We start from the raw sequence: 19791 nt of genomic DNA on the forward strand, positions 1-19791 counted from the left end.
CTCCTTTTATACACATCTCATCTGACAGTGGTTAAGGGTGGGTGTTACGGGGTTTCTTGCACACAAAATCCCCTTAATTAGGATCTGACTCAATATAAACCGTGTATGTGACAGACTGGACCATGCTAATGGTAGTTTAACCCATACTTATGGCAATAACCACCTTGGGGTGGAAGTTAAGCACAAATGGGGTGACACGTGGGAGGATCTCGATCAGTGGGCTTTGATGTACCCGAGGGACACGCAGCACAAATCTAACCGTCCGGGAATTGAGCATAAGTGCATAACACCATACATCATCTTGTATTTTGATTTCTAAGGGAGACAGGAAAATAAATTATAGCATCTTGTGATTAATGAATATCATGATCGATCTAATTATCGTGTTAAGTGAAAATATAAAAAGGTTTTCACATAATATAATTAAAACTTCAAAAGCAATAAATTAATACCTAAAACCAAATATGTTGTGATACATGTGCAATATATATAATTAAACAAAGCTCCATTCACCAAAAGAAAAGTAAATGGTAATGATATTACGTTGAACATAAGCTTCTTCCCAAAATTGTGATAAATGTTGCATTAAATAATGGTCTGATCAACCCACCATAGGCTGAAGATGATCTGGTATGATATAGTGTTATAATCAATAATTATATTGTTTTTATACACTCTTCGTTGAAATATATTTTAATAACCATAGAATACCAATAAACACTTGGCGGTACTGGATATATGTGTATAATGTAAATTATTCATGATCACTTCGGTACATATTTAACTGTTTAAATGGCTAAGTTAGAATCCAGGTAAGCCTTGTGCTATTTTTAGGATAATCAACAAAGTTTTTGATCAATTTTTTTAACAAATAATATGTAATTAAAAAAAAAAAAAAAAAGATAGAAATCGTTTCTTTTTCTAAACAAAGGTATTTCAAATTCTTTTATTTCGAATATATAATGATGACTAGCATCTTTAAAAATTATTTGTACATTGTCGAAAAAAATACCTTTATCAGTTCACTGTATGGAGCTGGCCTACTCGATTGTGACCAAGTATATTAACTATCCCTTTCCTTTCTGACAGGTTTTAGCAAGATGAACTTTGTGGTTGAATTATTAACTCAAAACGACGGGTCAATTAGAGGAACTGATATGTATGTTTAGAAGCATATAGCCAGGTTGAAACTACTTTATCCTGTTTACTGTCATGGAGTTTCTAGATGGAAAATTAACATATCCTGAAAATGCATAATTTAGTGGAGTAATGTGCACCTCAAATTACTTTTCTTATAGACTTTGAGATCAGAGTTATGCAAGCCAGCAATGATTGAGGGTGTTGAAATGATGTTGAAAATCTAGTCCTTAATTTGATTAAAGATATATATCACTAAGACTTGCGTTTCAAACTTGAATAGATTATTGCCGTTTTAATTTGATGTGCTACACAGGAGCACACTATCAATATCGCTGCCAGAAACAAGGAAAAACTCCCTTAGTTACAAGCTAATTAACTGAGGAAGGTTTATATGGTGCTACATGCACTAATACCAATTTGATTTCTCCATTTTGGAGGCTTTTTGGTAGCACAAAACTTTACGCTATATGGTGGCATTCATATCATAAGATATAATAATTTGAATTATTTATACATAAATGCATTTTTGGAATGTTTTGAGGAAGCAAACATCATTACGCTAAGATTCCTAGTTGTCTGCAAGTGGGTATCCAATTTAACCGACGACGTTGTTTTATAATCTATCTTTTTCCATTCAGTTGTTTTCATTTTCTGATGAATCAAATCACGTTTTGTCGGGTTAAGTGGCTGCTTTTCATTTTAGCTCATCCTGACCCCTGACCCACTACCCAAACAAGGTAGACGACAACCGCCTAATCAACGCCCAAGTGGTGTAGGCTTTTTCTGATTTGTTCAATACTCAGTCTTAACCATTCTCGAAACGCTTTCTTTTCAAGATTATGATCTCTTTCACTATCAATCTTAGTAACTTCTTCTGCATGCTAAGTAGTTTTTTTTTTTTTTTTTTTTTTTTTTTTTTTTTTTTTTTTTAGTTTCGTTAAATATATTAAAAATTAAGTGATAAATAATTAAATAAAAGAGGCATGCCGTCCAATAAAAATTCTACCCCAAAAAGCAAGTTATATTTTTTAAACACCCCACTGCAAAAAAAGCCAAATAACTTGTTCATCAATGTCTTTAGTGGTGCATATGTATATTAATTATAGCTATTCTTGAAAGTTTGATGAATTGATATACATTCCACACAGTATTGTTCGATTCAGGGGAAAGAATAACTAACTCTCAAAACCATTTCATTCCAATTAAATACAATATACATGTGTTGTTATCGAGTGTATGATATGATACTTTTGGGAAATTATTGCCCATATTCAAATTAACAAGTAACCCATAGTTACTGAAATCTGATATTAAATCTAAATCCGCCAATTAACCATTAATTCACAGAAGAACACAGTCAAGTGTCATAACTAACATTGACAGAAGTTCCTAAGACAGCTAGCTTCACAATCAAATCTCATTCTGATCCAAATTCGAAGAGATCTAGCCAGGCGGCCACCAGAAATTGAAAGTTTAAGTGATAATATGAAAATCTCAATTTAGATACATGCACAAGCTCAATGCATTGAATGTAGCCATGCAACGGTGCCTTCGCTATCGAAAATGTAATTTGAACAAAATATAAATATCATACCGGTTCCAAGAGAATAACCATGTATTCCATGGGTATGTGCGAGAGATTGTATCATTTTGTATATTAAAATGATTTGATATCTTCGATACCAGAGAAGCAATATATATCATAGGCAAAAGACTTGAGATTCAGAATAATACATCTATAGATGGTATAATTTGGAATATGACACATATTATATATATGTCTTATCAACTTTGATAAATATGTTAACTTATATATCTAGTTGTTACTGTTAAAATTGAGAGAGAAATCTATACAGTCAGAATTGAGAAGACAAAAAGATAATTAAGAAAATCAAATATGTAAGAGATATCTTTAAGAGAGAAAGAGAATAACTAAAAGGGTCGAATATGCCCGATAGTGTTTGAAAGATTCAATTAATTGTATTGAGTTGTTGTAAATTGTATGTAAATATATATACATTATTATATAAAAGTGTGATAAATATAAAGATATAAAATATTACAATAATGAGCAATCTTTGTAATAAAGGAAATATAATATATCAAAATACAATAGAATGAAATAATCAAATATTTTCATTTCATACATATTCAACACAAAAGTTTATAAAGGAGTATTATTGGTGACATGCAATCAATCCTCTATTAAATGGATTATGGATGACTAAGGTTATCCGTAGTTAGGGATAGGTTATATTATTTAGAATCTTAGTTTGTTTAAAATGATAAACTAATGGCCCCATAATGTTAAAGTATCGTAAAACCAAATGAGATTTCTATTACTGTAAGCCAGTATCATACATATTATGATCTAGTTGAAATAACCCTTTTTGGCTTTAAAGAGCACAATAGATTTGCTTTTCTCCTAATCTTGGCAAATATGGAAACCATAAGAACATTATTATACGAACAGGGGGTAATTAAGTTTATTCGGTATTGTAAATCTTCACAAACTGTGTATATTCTCAACATATGGGGGTGTGGTTTAAGAGGCTTTAGTGTAATATTAAAAATTACAGTGGCATATTTATAAGATATAAATTGCAAACGTGACATCTAAATTCCTCTAATCCAATATTAAATATTTTTTTTTTTATTTCTACGTCAACTTCATTAAGTTGATTCATATAAAAAGGGTTGCCGCTCTCGAAATTCTTTAGGGAGCCTCCCAATTGAATGATATTCCTATCCCAGTTATTTAATAATGGCGTGACGATTCAACCCACAAGGTGAATTTCGGTGACCCTAGAAAGTTTGTGACTACGTTTAAATCTAAATGCAAAGAAACCCTCTTCCCAGATGATCCATTCGCACAGTTTAAAAATGAAAAACCAAGTCTCAGAGCCAGGAAAGCTCTACAGTACTTCTCCAATTTCGAATGGATATCTACATATATTTCAAAATGTTCAGGTATGATGTCCTCGCCGGCATACCATTACCAGCCTTGCCATCCCTCAAGGGATCAGCTAGCGAAACTCGCCGACTTCCTCCGATCATCGGCCTCTGTAAGCTTCTTCTCAATTTTTTTCTTTCTTTTTTCATCGCCCCGCTGCTAGTTAATCATAAGATCGATATTAATGGGTGAGATTTACCGAGATAATGACTTGCACCAAATATGTAGTAGATTTGGTGCAATTTCAGAATATAAAGGTAGATGATGACAGGTTAGAAATTCCAAACCAAATAAAAGGATGAACGTTATGAGATTTTAATTTGTGTGTATGGTTTATAATGCATAGATTAATGTATCAGAGTAAATAAAATGTATTACTTAGATTATATATAAGTAATTCTACCTCGGTAGAGGCATAATCATAGATGGGCTGGTGTTGCAGATTCGAGCTTTGTTCCGCCCCTTATATATGCCATTTTCGGGAGCTCAAAGCACCTTGCAGTGGGAACGTAGCAGCATGCTCCCTGCTTATATCTGAAACAATTGAACGAAAGGTAACAGCTAAAGAAGATCCTACCTTGTACCTTCACTTGGTTTTCACAGCAACCTTCTTCACGGGCATTTTGCAGACAGCTTTAGGTTTCCTAAGGTAATTAAGTTAATTGAATTAATCTAGCTACTACATATCTGTATCTTTACTTCATCGTAAATTAATCAAAATCATAATGACCGACTAATCTATGCAGGCTTGGGATCATAGTAGATTCTTATCACATTCCACCATCACTGGTTTCATGGGAGGCACCGCTATAATTATCTGCTTGCAGCATTGAAAGCCTCCTGGCATGAAAACTTTTACTCATAAGACCGATGTGATTAGCGTCTTGCATGCAGTCTTAAATAGAAAGAGGTGCGTTGGATCAAAATTAAAGTAAAAAATATACACATTTTTCACTTTCTTTTCAAGGATGAAATATTTTGATTATATCAGACAATGAAAATTTAACGTCAAAATTCATGATCTTTATTTCTTAAATCTGCTTTTTGCTATACATTGCAGTATTAGCTAATATGAATCTCTTATAATTCATATGCATCTATCTACTTCAACACAGGTCATTCTTTTGGATATTTATGCATCTTATCTCATTCAACACATATCATTCTCTTTTGAATATTAAAGTATTAAAGTATATGCACATTAAGTGAGTGGAAAGCTAAAGTAATGAAAATGATGAGTTAGTTTGTTGCAATATACAGTGGAAGTGGGAGTGCGCTGTTGTAGGTATAATCTTCCTAGCTTTCCTCCAATTCACAAGGTTCCTGGTAATTCCCTTGATTGCCGCTTGACTCGCCTATCATCATCATTCTCTAACTATATGGTTTAAGTAAATTTCAAAATATCTAATTTTTTTCCAATTGTAAAATTAATTACAGAGGCAAAGAAACAAAACATTTTGGGTATCAGCAATCGCTCCTATATCTGTCATAGTTGGCTGTCTTTTCGCTTATTTGGCAAAGGCCGAGGTTTTGGAATCCAAATTGTAAGTGCATCTTTTTAGCTCCTGCGGGATACTGTGCAGTAATTTCTTTTACTTTGAAACTTTATTACTTTTGAGTGGGATTTTAACTAAAAACCACTTAAATTTTAAAATAAACTTATATGACTTTTTATGTGTCAACCCATATTGATTATGACAAAATAACATATTTATCACATCATCCTATAATATATTTCTCATAAGATAAGGAAAAGTCCTCTCTGGATATATGAAAAGGATAAGTGAAAGTGAAGCAAGAAAGAGAAAGGAAAGGACTATAATGAGTTCCCTTAATAATAATTTAAAAGTTATTAAAATATTAAATTTTATTCAACGATTTAATTAGCTTAATAATTAAAATAAAACTGTTTAGCTTAGTTGCCTACATCAAGACAATTCCCAGAAAAAAACAATGACTATGAACTTCTAAAATTATATAAATAAAAATGAAAGAATTCAATAAAATTATTTATATATGTGCTTGTCCCTGTGTCAGTGGGTAATCTGAAAAGAGGGTTGAATCCTTCTTCCTTCACTTGTAAACTTTGACCCTGAGTATCTGCCCTTTACTTTGAAAGCTGGGATCATTACAGGGTTTGTGCCCTGGCGGTAAGAAAACTTTCCTGCTTTATACATAAACGTATGAAAATATCTTTTACTTTTTCAAGTAACTCTCTTCTCTATTTTCGTTAATTAAGTTGTAGAATTTTATAAATATTCAAAATAATGCAATCAGGAAGGAATAGCAATAGGAAGAAGCTTTGCCATTTGAAAAATGAGCAAATTGATGGGAATAAAGAGATGGTAGCTTTCGGTCTCATGAACATTATTGGTCGTTCACTTCATGCTACTTGACGACTGGTATATACAAATTAATTTATTTCTTTTTTTATATGTGCATTGTTTTATATTTGAAGTATTTTGAAAAAAGAGTTAAGTGTATAACAAGGTATGATTTAAAAATTCAAAAAACTCCCCTAATTTGTTATTCTAACCCCTGTAATAAAAAATTAAAAATTATAAAAACACCCCCACTCACCCATTAAATACAGACAGACCAACACCCCGTCGGAGGGTGGTAGAGTCATGTATCAACATAGCCAACAGGATCTGATCGGTCGTGCGCCGAGATGGCCTTTCTACCCAGAGCACTTGGATTTGTGCCAAAAAGGGAAGATCTAGTCGTCGTTGATGACTCAGAGGACCAAAGATCTAGTCATCAACGGTGATCTTTGGCGTAGAATAGCTTTTTCGCGTCAATCCACGGTGGATCTGGTGAATAGGCTATATCGGCACACTACGGCCAAATCAGCTGGTAGTGCCATTATACCAAATTCCAACCAGCTCAAGTTGTGGTTGGAATCTGCAAATGTGGGTGGTGTGTTTTTGTTAATTTTAAACTTTTTTGGGGGTGTTTATTAAATTAAAAACTTAAGGTTTACAAAATTGAATAAAATATAATATATTTTCAGAAAAAACAAATGTGTATTTTGGAAATGATAGGAATAGGTAGGGCAAAATAGAAAACAAACACACCGTGGATTGTAGTAATTATTGAGTATACAGGTGTGTGCATAATTTTCAGGACCATTTTCGAAGACGGCTGGGAATTTCAATTCGGGCTGTAAGACTGCAATGTCAAACATTGTAATGGCAATATTCATGATGCTTGTACTCCTGTTCTTGGCTCTGTCTTAGTTACTCCTCTTGTTGCTCTTCCGCCATTATCATGTCCGCAATGCTTGGACTTATTGACTATGATGAGGCTATTCACCTTTTTAAAGTTGACAAGCTAGATTCTGCATTTGCATGGTTTGCTTCTTGGTGTCACTTTATATCCATGGATGTTGGCCTCCTGCTATCCGTAAGGATTTCTTCAGAAACTTCAATAAAACTCGTCAATAGGATCACCGATCCATATAAGTATATTCAAAAATAAAATCCTTTCATTCCAGGTCGGGCTAGCTCTTTCAGGGCACTTTATATGTGGCTAGGCAGCTACTTGCAAGCTTGGAAAAATTCCAGACTCGGAACTATACAGAGACATGAGCAGTATCCTGGTTCAATCCTGATTTCAGGGATCCTAGTTCTACAATTGGGTTCCCCTATTTACTTTGCAAACTGCAATTACTTAGAGAGAGGTAATTGGGTGTGTGGGTGTGTTTTGGTGGAAAGAAAATTAATGTACAGAGCAAAATCTGAATTGTTCTGGTTAATTTTTGCAGGATTTTGAGATGGATTCGGGCGAAGAGAACTGTTCGATTCAGGATCGAATACCATTGAGCATGTGTTGCTAGATTTGTCAGGTAGGATTTATTCTTCCATGTCAAAAGATTAAGATTCATTCATCAAATGAATCCAATGAGATGGATGTGGTTAATTTGCAGGAGTTTCGTCCATAGACATGACAGGCATTTCATCCCTCTCTGAAAAAACCGAATTTTGAAGCAAAGCGTATTAGGATTCCTCTCAAAAGCCTTAATTAATATCCACCTTATCGAACACTTGGAAAATTAGTAAATTTTTTTTTTTTTTTAACAGATTTCGCTAATAAATCCAAGGATTGATGTAATGGAAAAAATGATATTGTCAAAGTTCACAGACATCATGGGAAAGAACGTTTTTTTTTGTCTATTGAGATGCAGTTGAGGCATGTCGGTTTTCACTTACAAGAGATCAGAAACCGGACATTACCGGATATATCTGCTGCTAGTAAGGTTAGTGTGTGGTAGTGATAGTGGTGAATAAATGGATCAGGCCAGGTGTTGCCATAGCCCGGAATTAGAGGTCCAATTTATTGGATATTGTAAAGAGTAATAAAATATGGAGTTGTATTAATTTCAACTCTAGGACTTCAAAAGTAAGTTTGGTGGTATGTACCTAGTTAGGCCCAAATAGCATAATTTTGGTGCAAAATCGTTTGTGATCTGCACCAAAACTCTTCCATCCTGGGTCACTATTTTGTTTTGAATAAATAAAATAATGTTAGAAAGTTTTGATCACATGCTGGCTACAACATCTTTCATCACTTGATTATGTGCGAGGTAGAGGAAAACATGAAGAAATCATTGTTCCCAACTATATTTAAAGGTATTGCTTATAGTTTGACTTGGGCCGTGCAATATCACCTTTAGTTAAAGAGTGGCAGGTGAGGCATTGATGAAGTAATTTAAGAGTTATCTGACAAAGATTACTCTTTTCAGGTTACATCAACTTAAATACTTGACTTATTATTGTGATCAATAATTTTGAAGTTGTTGAGGAGAACAAAAATTGACTGTTTCACTTTACTATTAAGTTTGTCAGAGTGTATTGAATTCGTAATCAATAATCAACTCCCAATTGTCTTTCTTTTTGTACAATCAAATTTATCATCAAGATCAAGATTCACGATAAATACTGGTTTTTGAATACTAACACAGGATAAAAATGTTAAGTCAATACAAAGCAACCAGAAGAAACAATACAACATTGATTCTTGAAAAATCAAGTCATATTTAAGGTAAAGATTATCAAATTTCTCAGCCACCACATTTGCCTATCCTGCATTTTCTCAGTTCATATCATATTGTCCCTACTCATCTTGGAACTCACAAACAATATATTTGGTTGTGACCATTTTTGTCACAATCCCTTTGTTTACAGCTTTTTCTCCTTTAATTTTGACAACTTTCTTTTGAGTTTGAAACTTGGACTTGCTTTTCTGCTTTAATTTTTTTTTTTTTTTTTTTCCTTTTTGATTCATTCTTGCTGATTCCGAATAACATTTGCTATTTTTGTTTTAGAGGAGGCCCAAGTTCAAAACTTCAAATGATGTTACAGGATGGAATATTATTCTCTTTTCTTTTCTTTTTTTAGCCTTCTGGGCCACATCGATACAGCGTTCTGGCTGTCATACACTAGAATTATTTTTCATTTTTTCAGTAGAATCTATGCGATCATAGATGTTTTTTCATGGAAATTTTAGGGTTAATTTACACTTAATTGTTACCCTTATTTAAACCTTCTTGAGAGTAACATAAAAAAAAATTTGACAACAATAAAGGAATTGAAAGGTGGCTGTTGGTGGTTCATGTAGTTAAATCTTCATCTGGGGTCACCACTGCGTGCTTGCTTAATCATACAACGATCGAATCCTGTATTTTATCTTGGTTGTGGATTGATATTTTATGGTGATTCCATTTGAAGAAGAAGAAAGCCTTGTATTGTAAAGTCATTAACCCCACATGAAAAAGATCTGGCTCTGATAATTTTTGTACTTGAAATTTGCACAGAGTTAAGTCAATGAATGGCCCATAAGTTTGGGTTGGTCCAGATTTAGTAAGTGGGTTCCATCGTTTCAACAGCTCATTTCTCTCATGAAAACCTTGACATATTCTTTACCTGTCTCACAGCTGGGACCTAATGTTTGCATTTTGCTTTTAATATAGGCTTTTAACTTTCACGGAATTTTTCACCTCCTTTTGGGATTACCTGTTTTAAGTTTTTTGTTGCTCCCAGCCCCTGATGCATGAATGAAGGACATTGAAAACTATAAATAATTTGCTGAAGTTTCTGATGTTTAAGGCAGCGGCATTGTCTATTTTGTTGTTGTTAGAGATGACAAAGTCCACAACCCATCTCCAGGTTCGGTATATTAGGTTTGTTATTTTAAATGGTTAGATGGTGTATTTGGTTAAATAATAGCAATCATGGCCAATCATTTGAGATTCTGAAGATAATTTAGAGGAAGATGATTAAAAAAATATGAAAATGGAGTCACAAGATCAAGTGCAGAGGCAGTGGGGAAGAAGTGAGTTGGCATTTTACTGTTGTGTATGGAGTGGGGGGTTGGTTACTATAAAGGTTCGCCTAAATACGCGTTTATGGCGAATCCAACTTCGGTTAGAGGTAGGTTCAGTAAAATCAAGTCTTTTGTTCTCACGTGCCCAAGGGAAAGAGAATAGTTGGGGAATGGGGTATGGAAAGTAAAAAAGCCCAATTGGAGAATCACATGAAAACAGAAACAGAAAAGCATCTTATCTTCAATACCAAGTCGCAATGACTGACAGTTGTATTTAGGGACCACGGACCACATGCCTTATCTCTTTCAATTGTCTAACAACTCTAATCTCTATAAATATAATAAAACACTATACTCTACCAAACAAGATCAAAGTTGACTTGTATAAATACTTGATTTTATTGAATAGAAAAGTACACAATCATATAATATCGTTTACTCATCCATATTATCCTCTTTTAATATTAAGAGATATATAATACCCATTGTCCAAAAATCTTTTTAATTTTTATTTCTTAACTTTATCTTAACTATCTAAAAATAAAATAAGAAGTTTGAAAATTGTTTCAAAGTGTCATTTATCTTTTATACTTTCGTTTCTATTATTTTATTCTTTTTTAAGTAAGTAATTTAATAATTTAGGTTTTTTAAAACTAGTTTCTTGTACAAAATTAAATAATGTTTGATTTTATGTAAAATTGGTGTAAATAATATTATATAAATTTAAAATAAAAAATGAAGAAAAAACTAAAATTTATATAATTAGAAAAAATATATTAGTAAAATGATTAATTTTGGGTTTGATTTAGTATTATCAAAATCCTTGTATGGAGGAAATTTTGTAAGGAAATTTTGTGAAGGAAAATGTTATACAATAATCTCTTCTCAAAAATTTTAAATTTATCGTAATAACTCATAATTAATTAATTTATAATTATTTTATGTAAACTCTTATTTTATAAATTACGAATACTCAATTATAAAATCATCGATAAAATTATGAAAAAGAAGTCAAAATTATGAGTGTAGCATTCCTATTTTATCGAGACGTCTGCTCCCTATAAAACTAAAACTAAAGAGACGATTGAGACTTGGCATTTGGCAGTATTACGAATTTACCATGCCGTAGCCGTATGCGTTGATTTTCAACAGCACAGCAAAACTAAACACGTTACGGCAACGGAGTTCGCCATTACTCTATTAAATCGTGGGCTCCATTTTGGGAAGTCATATGATTTACTTTTATTTACGGTTCTTGACCCGCGTGGACAATGGGACCTACATCCTAAGGGCTACCCCACATAAAATACAATTAAGCTGCCGACGAAATGTAACGAGAAAACCATGGAACGGTGGAAGTCTTGAATTATGGGTAATTTGAATCCGGAAATTGCGCCATTTTTTTCTTTTCCTTACTTCACTTTCCCTGTTTCCCATTGTTTACGTTTTCACTCTTTCGGCTTCATATTTTATTTTTCCAGTTTACTTTGACACGTTGTGTGCACCTCTCTATTCAATTTGTCGTTAGTCTACCTGTTTAGTCAGAAAAAGAATTTTAAGTTAACGCTTTGGATTTGGACCTAATTTTACGGAGATTAATGCACATGCGCCTTCTTTGTCAGCTTTAGGTGTTTTGTAAATACCACATCTTATAATTGTACTTAATTTTGACTTCTAATTATTTTTTCCCCTCAAACTAACCATAACTAATGCTTCTTCATCAAAAAAGTTGGTTACGTTATTATCATATTATTTTATTATTATATTTCAATCTCATTTGTACCATACATACCATGTCAATTTGTAACCAATTATTTTTTGAATAATTGTTTAAATTCAATGTAATTAATCCTTAATTAAACAATAAAAATTGTAATATTTTAACCTAACATAATAGAATGTACAAGTAGTATTAAATATATAAACTATTCTCTATAAACTACTAGAACAATTATGTATATTTGTTATGTAATTTATTTATTTATTTAAATTGTAAGAAAAATGAAAAAATATACATATGTAAAAAGAAATTGATAACATTTCTGTTTGAAGTAATGCAAAACTTGTGGAATACATCGCGGGCTACAGAATAATTCATTTGACTTAAAAGTCTGTTCACACGATTGACAAATACGGGCAGTAAAGTTTGAAATTTTCTTGGTCATCAAGACATGAGGCCAGGAAGAGTCGTTGGCCACGTCAGTCATTACAAAAAAAATAATGACGACATGGTTGATGGATGTACTAGTGGAAGACACGTGTCATGACTCAGCAACACAGCTGGGTTTGTTGGCTGGCAAATGTCGGGCTTGCATGGCTCTACTATCCTACGTGGACTGTGGATCCCACGCATCTTCATATTAGGCCTATCATCCATTAACATAAGTGGCGTGTAGAAATTACTTTTATTTAAATAACAGCGTGATCATTTTTATCCAAGCTTTTTTTATGAGTCCGTTTGATTCACAATTTTGTGTTTTTGGGAAAAGTTTTTTGAAAAAAGTTAAAAAAAAAGTTGAATTGGACGGGTATTACGATGTAGGATTTACAAATTGTAAAATACCCCCTATGTTTATTTTTTTACAAAACACCCCTTATAATAAAACATTAAAAGTTAACAAAAATACCCCCAATCCACCCTCAAATACGGACAGCCGGCCACCACCGCCGGAGGGTAGCCAGAGTCGTCGTAACAAAAACATTAAAAATATTTAGGGGTATTTAATTGAATTAACAAATTTAGAGGGTTTAAAAAATATTGAATAAAGTTGAATAATATTGTGAGTTTTTGGGTATTTTACTGTTTAACTTTTTTGGGAATACTAAAAGTAGTATTCCCAAAATCCAACCAAACGAAGCCGAGAGTTTTTGGGTATTTTACTGTTTAACTTTTTTGGGAATACTAAAAGTAGTATTCCCAAAATCCAACCAAACGAAGCCGTAATTAGTTATTCTATGAATTAATGTTAATTTGGAATTTTTTTTTTTTAAAGTGGTGTCTAAATTAGCTTATATGCATCTCAATTAATTCTTCGATACTTTAAAACTATCGATCGAATAAGATTTTCAGTGATCACCTCTATTAGAGGTCGTGAGAACTCGAATTTGATAAACTACCATGTTAGATCACTCTTCTACTCTTTTATCATCAAAAAAACTTGAATTTGAGAGATAATAATAAATCATTTTTTACTATTTTACTATTAAACTACCCAATGGTTGTTGAATTCAGACTAATTGTTGTCTAAATTTGAACGGTATTAAAAAGGTAAAACAACCGTTTTATAGATGTGAAATAGCAATGATATACGTTGCATTGAACTTATATTAATGCAATATATGCGTCATAAAATTTAAGATAATGCACAATTATTGTCCTAATTTAACCGTTGATTTAAATAGCAGTAGTCGATGCTTTTTAATTTTGTCACCTTATTAATATGATAGAATTATCTCAGTGCGATATATTGAGTGGCACACATTAGAACATAATCATGGAGAAGTTGATTGTAGTTATTTGATTTTGACCGTTTAATTCAAATTGATGCCATGGATGTTTATGACTTCTATTATGTGATGGAAGAAAAATCTTTGGCATCGTGTTGAAATAATTATTCTCTCTAGAAAGTAATAGTAATAAAGTTTATTAAATTTTATGAATAATATTATACTTACAATTTAATTATATAATTTTTTTTTCTCTTATAATTTCGACATGATAATTCATAATTAGTTAACTTAAAGTATATTTCACCTGTTCAAATATAAGTTAACAAATTACAAACGATTACATCGAAATTTTGAGAGAAAATTATAAATTATGAACATATCTTTATTGATTTTTTATCTCATAAAATAGTTATCAATTTCATATGATATATAAATAGTTGACTAAATAAAATTAAGACATTCCATTTCAACATTATTACTTAAATCTCTAAAACCCATTATTACTTGTTTAATATGTAGAAATTATGAGAGAGCTAGAATCAATTTAGGGTAGTATGATAATATAAAAATAAAACTTGAACTAATAATTCAATTGGATTGATTTGGTGAGGGATTTCAAAAGCTTAAAATATTAGTTATTTCGGCCACATGTCATTGTCTATATCGGTGACCCGATTAATATATTTCCAAAAAGAAAAACAAAGCAAAACTTGTGCTTTATTACGAACAAAAATATTTATAAATCTAACGGATCACAACGAAGCAGTTTCAAATTGGAGAGTTCCATCAGCGTCAGCCAAGCATCACAAGTAAGCGAAAGCGCGTTAACGGTGGTTAACTGTTGTTTAATTAAGAAAGGGGCATTTTAGTCAAATAAACCATGTGGTTGGCTGTTGTTTGATCAAGAAAAGGGGCAATTTAGTCAAATAAACCATGTGTTAGCCATGAATATGATGCTATATGTGGTGGCGAGCGAGCGTGCGTTGACGCGTTACGAGGACGCGGACGCGGTGCACCTCATGAGAGCTCAAGAGTGGGGTCCTTCTTGAGCGCCGACGATCCAGCCGTGTAGGACGTGACACGTGGGGCCCACTTTGGTTGATGTCGTTTTCTATACATCGGACACTTGAGGTGGAAACGCTAGGGTCCACTTAACCCCTGCGCCAAACGGCACTATTAAATTGTATTTATACACTAATAGTAATGCAGGATGATGATGTTGATTATGATGGTGATGAAATGGACTGGAACATGCATGCATGCATCACATAACTTTACTGTCTCTTAATTGCTGTTTCAGAGATTTGTAGATGTAACGTATGTTTTAATTACGTTAAGATATGTTATCCCATTGCCTAATTAATTTTCAAACTGTCGTTTTTTCATTTAGTTATTGCACAGGAATTGAATCCAGCGAAAAAACACTTAACACTAATAACCAAAAATAACTTATTATAAAAATTAAAGTTGGAGGAGTTGTTGTTGTGGTGAATGTGACCTATTCTCATTGTAATGAATGAACTTCAGTTAGGTGGCACCTATTTAATGCAGTAACATTTCTTTTACTTATAATCAATTTAATAAAATTGGGAAATTGAAGAAAAAGGGCCAAGGTATAAAAAGCCAACAGTATGTGTTGTTGATCTGCCGCTGTGCCACCGAGAAATGAAAACGCATAAGGCCAATAATGTCATTTCACAAAAAACGTTACTAGAAGTAAAATATGATTTGACAAGAGACCATCAAAACAAACAAAAACAACTCCACCACCNTATTCTCATTGTAATGAATGAACTTCAGTTAGGTGGCACCTATTTAATGCAGTTACATTTCTTCTACTTATAATCAATTTAATAAAATTGGGAAATTGAAGAAAAAGGGCCAAGGTATAAAAAGCCAACAGTATGTGTTGTTGATCTGCCGCTGTGCCACCGAGAAATGAAAACGCATAAGGCCAATAATGTCATTTCACAAAAAAGGTTACTAGAACTAAAATATGATTTGACAAGAGACCATCAAAACAAACAAAAACAACTCCACCACCCGGCTTAAAAGTGGATGCATGCCTTCGTCCACTCTCCAGGTCCACCACCTAAGTAATAAAAATCTCGTGAAATTGAAATACTATTTTTCATAAATGATCTCGTGATGTCAACCAATCAGCATTTAGGAAATTAATTATATATTAATCTGTGTTTAAATTGCATATCAAAAAAATTCAGGTCAACCCTCGCCGGAATCCAGAACACCGACTCATCTTTAACAACTTTGAATTATTAAGTTGTAACGACTTGATTAATTAAAAAAAAAAAATAAATGTTATAATTTAATACTGTATTATAATTAATAGTATTTTATATATATATATATATAGGGGGGGTATAGGGGTTCTTCGAAACTTCAACTTGTAGTGCTTAATTGAGAGAATTTGATTCAAAAAGAATAAAGTCTAACTTGTCAAGAGAGAGAGAGAGAGATTTACATAAAATAAAAGGAGAGAGAATCTGGTGGGCTTTGAGCTGTGATTTAGCTGTCTCTTGATGTATTACTTCTCACACACATATCTCCAAAATCCCTAGAAAAAACCCCTCACTCACATTCCTCTTCTCCTCACCTTCTTTCTCTCTCCTCTCCTCTCAAATCCAAACCCTTTCCTCTCCCCCACGTTTTGCCTCAGATCTCAAGGCCAGCATTTGTTTTGCAGTCTCAGCTTCGGAATTAGGAATACCAAGAGCTTAAGAAAACAAAAAAGTGGCATTTTGTAAATCAGATGTCTCATGTGAGATGAAGAAGAAGACTCATTTCAATCTTCACTCTTCTTTTCATTTCTCACTTCTCATTGCCTTCTTTCTCAGCACACTAGTGTGTTGTTGCTCTGCTGACCAGCTGCCCATTACAACCCATGGAGGCCTCACTGATGCAGAAGCGCAGTACATCAAACACCGCCAGCTCCTCTACTACAGGGACGAGTTTGGTGACAGAGGGGAGAGAGTCACTGTAGACCCTTCTCTTGTTTTTGAAAACTCGAGAATAAAAAATGCTTATATAGCATTACAAGCTTGGAAAGAAGCTATTCTCTCTGATCCTTTCAATTTAACTGCAGATTGGGTTGGATCTGATGTCTGCAACTACACTGTAGTTTACTGTGCCCGTGCCCCTGATAATAAGACCATCCGAACTGTTGCCGGCATTGATCTTAACCATGGTGATATCGCTGGGTATTTGCCTGAAGAGTTAGGTCTTCTTTCTGATCTTGCATTGTTTCACATCAACTCCAATAGGTTTTGCGGTACTGTTCCTCACAAGTTTCAAAACCTCAAATTACTGTATGAGCTGGATCTTAGCAACAACAGGTTTGCCGGTAAGTTCCCAAATGTAGTTCTCAAGCTGCCTCAACTCAAGTTCCTGGATCTCAGATTCAACGAATTTGAAGGCACTGTACCTAAGGAGCTTTTTGACAAAGATTTAGATGCTATCTTTATCAACAGCAATCGTTTCAGATTTGAAATCCCGGACAATTTCGGAAACTCCCCAGTTTCAGTAATCGTCCTGGCCAACAACAAATTCCACGGCTGTGTGCCTTCAAGTCTTGGTAACATGTCGAGACTGAATGAAATTATTCTCATGAATAATGGGTTAAGGTCTTGTTTGCCACAGGAGATAGGGATGCTCAAGAATTTGACGGTTTTTGATGTGAGTTATAATGAGCTTATGGGTCCTTTGCCAAACACAATTGGAGGAATGTTGAGTCTTGAGCAACTCAATGTGGCTCACAATATGCTTTCTGGAAGCATTCCAAAAAGCATTTGTCAGTTGCCAAATTTGCAGAACTTTACCTTCTCTTACAATTTCTTCACTGGAGAACCGCCGGTTTGCTTGAGTTTACAGTCGTTTGATGATAGAAGGAATTGCTTACCGTCTAGGCCGGTACAGAGGTCGGCAGCGCAATGTAAGTCGTTCTTGTCTAAACGTGTGGATTGTTCTTCGTTTAGATGTAAACCTTTTGTTCCTTCTTTGCCACCTCCACCTCCCCCTTCACCACCAATGCCGGTTCCTTCTCCTCCTGTTGTGGTTCCCTCACCTCCACCCCCAGTTTCCTCTCCACCACCACCACCACCACCACCACCTTCTTCACCTCCTCCCCCAGTTTACTCACCACCACCTCCACCTCTTTCGCCCCCACCACCAGTTTACTCTCCCCCACCGCCGCCTCCTTCACCTCCTCCACCACCCCCGCCAGTTTATTCACCACCGCCTCCTCCTTCACCTCCACCACCAGTTTACTCACCGCCACCACCACCTCCTCCACCAGTTTACTCATCACCTCCTCCTCCGCCACCATCACCATTGCCCCCATGTGTCCGTTCACCACCACCGCCTCCACCAAATTCACCTCCACCTCCATTATTCTCTCCACCACCACCAACCCCTTATATTTATAGCTCACCACCTCCGCCACAACACTCACCTCCTCCACCACCACACTCACCTCCACCACCACCACATTCACCACCACCTCCTGTTTATCCATACTTATCACCTCCACCTCCTCCACCTCCTCCACCAGTCCATTCACCGCCACCACCATCTCCACCACCTTGTATAGAACCACCTCCACCTCCACCACCCCCATGTGCTGAATATTCACCACCGCCGCCGCCACCATCGCCAACGCCGCCACCACCAATTCATTACAAGCCACCACCATCACCATCTCCACCACCACCACCTGTAGTCTATGCTTCACCACCTCCACCAGTTCACTACAGTTCACCACCACCACCGCCAGTTCACTACAGTTCACCTCCACCACCGGTTCATTACAGCTCACCTCCCCCACCAGTTCATCACCATTCACCACCACCACCACATTACAGTTCACCTCCACCACCAGTTCATTACAATTCACCACCACCACCATCGCCGCCACCGCCAGTTCCATGTGAAAACCCACCACCATCTCCATCACCGCCACCTCCTACCCCAGTATATGAAGGGCCATTGCCGCCAGTGATTGGAGTCTCTTACGCTTCGCCTCCGCCACCACCCTTCTATTGATTCTTTTGAGAATTTTCGTCCTCTAACCTTTCATCAACTACACAAACATTAGTTACGGAGTACGGCTTTATTATCCTCTTCTGGTTGGGCAATTCTCGTCGCTCTGTGGAGGAAGAAAAATAAAGAGATTGAAATTGGAGATTAAAAATAGTTTTGTGCAGTTATTGGAATTGAGTGATCCCGAAGAGGTGAAAAAGAAAAGAATAGAGAGAGGTAAGAGGAGAAAGTCTCTCCATATTTATTTGAATTGTTATGAATATTTGAGTTGTGAAATAAAAATGGCAGAGAAAGAGTTTTAGGTTCCAGAGAAAGTGTATGTATAGGGATGAATTGGTGACCATTATCATCACAGCTTACAGATTGCTTTGCTGGTGTTCGTGATGGCTTTGGTTTGTGGGTTTTTTATTGTTATTATCTCTTCTTCTTCTTCTTTTTAACTATCATACTTTTGCTTTCTTTTCCATTTTATAGTATAATCATGAACATTTTACTTGTATTTGATTTCAGAATTCTTCTCATTCCTTATATTCTCAGTTTTTCTTTCTTACTTGTGAATCCATATTTGTATATTGATTATTATGGTGTCAATTCAGATAATGGATCTCTGTATAATTAATCCATTTGTTTCTCCATGTCTTGACACTAAACAATAACTTTCCAGAGCTTATACATGGAAACTGTTATTATTATTATTGGTGTGCCTCTGGTTGTTTTGGTTTCTTCCAAGTCCCAAAGTTTCGATCGAGGGATTCAATTCCCCCCTTCATTTGATTAAAAATATTTGGTGGGATTGGTATCATGTGCTCCCACTAATTTAGGTTTTTGAATTCAAACCTGTTTACTGTCTAGTGTATACCTCACGCTCA

At 34.7% G+C, this 19791-nt stretch overlaps 1 protein-coding gene and 1 pseudogene across 1 annotated transcript; both read left to right on the top strand.

Annotated features, from left to right (window-relative positions):
- The first annotated feature begins 3905 nt into the window (after positions 1–3905).
- On the top strand, positions 3906–9116 carry LOC116114822 (annotated as a pseudogene).
- Positions 9117–16285: 7169 nt separating this feature from the next.
- Positions 16286–19541, top strand: LOC116114776 (leucine-rich repeat extensin-like protein 3). Its single transcript, XM_031400913.1, has one exon. It carries the CDS (start codon positions 16652–16654, stop codon positions 18923–18925), a length of 2274 nt encoding a protein of 757 aa, XP_031256773.1. The 5' UTR covers positions 16286–16651; the 3' UTR covers positions 18926–19541.
- The last annotated feature ends 250 nt before the right edge of the window (positions 19542–19791 follow it).

The sequence above is a fragment of the Pistacia vera genome, unplaced genomic scaffold, assembly GCF_008641045.1.
Source record: "Pistacia vera cultivar Batoury unplaced genomic scaffold, PisVer_v2 Contig723, whole genome shotgun sequence".
Classification (NCBI taxonomy): Eukaryota; Viridiplantae; Streptophyta; class Magnoliopsida; order Sapindales; family Anacardiaceae; genus Pistacia; species Pistacia vera.

Excerpts from the sequence above, each read along its gene's own strand:
- LOC116114776 (XM_031400913.1), top strand. The coding sequence starts at position 16,652 with ATGAAGAAGAAGACTCATTTCAATCTTCACTCTTCTTTTCATTTCTCA.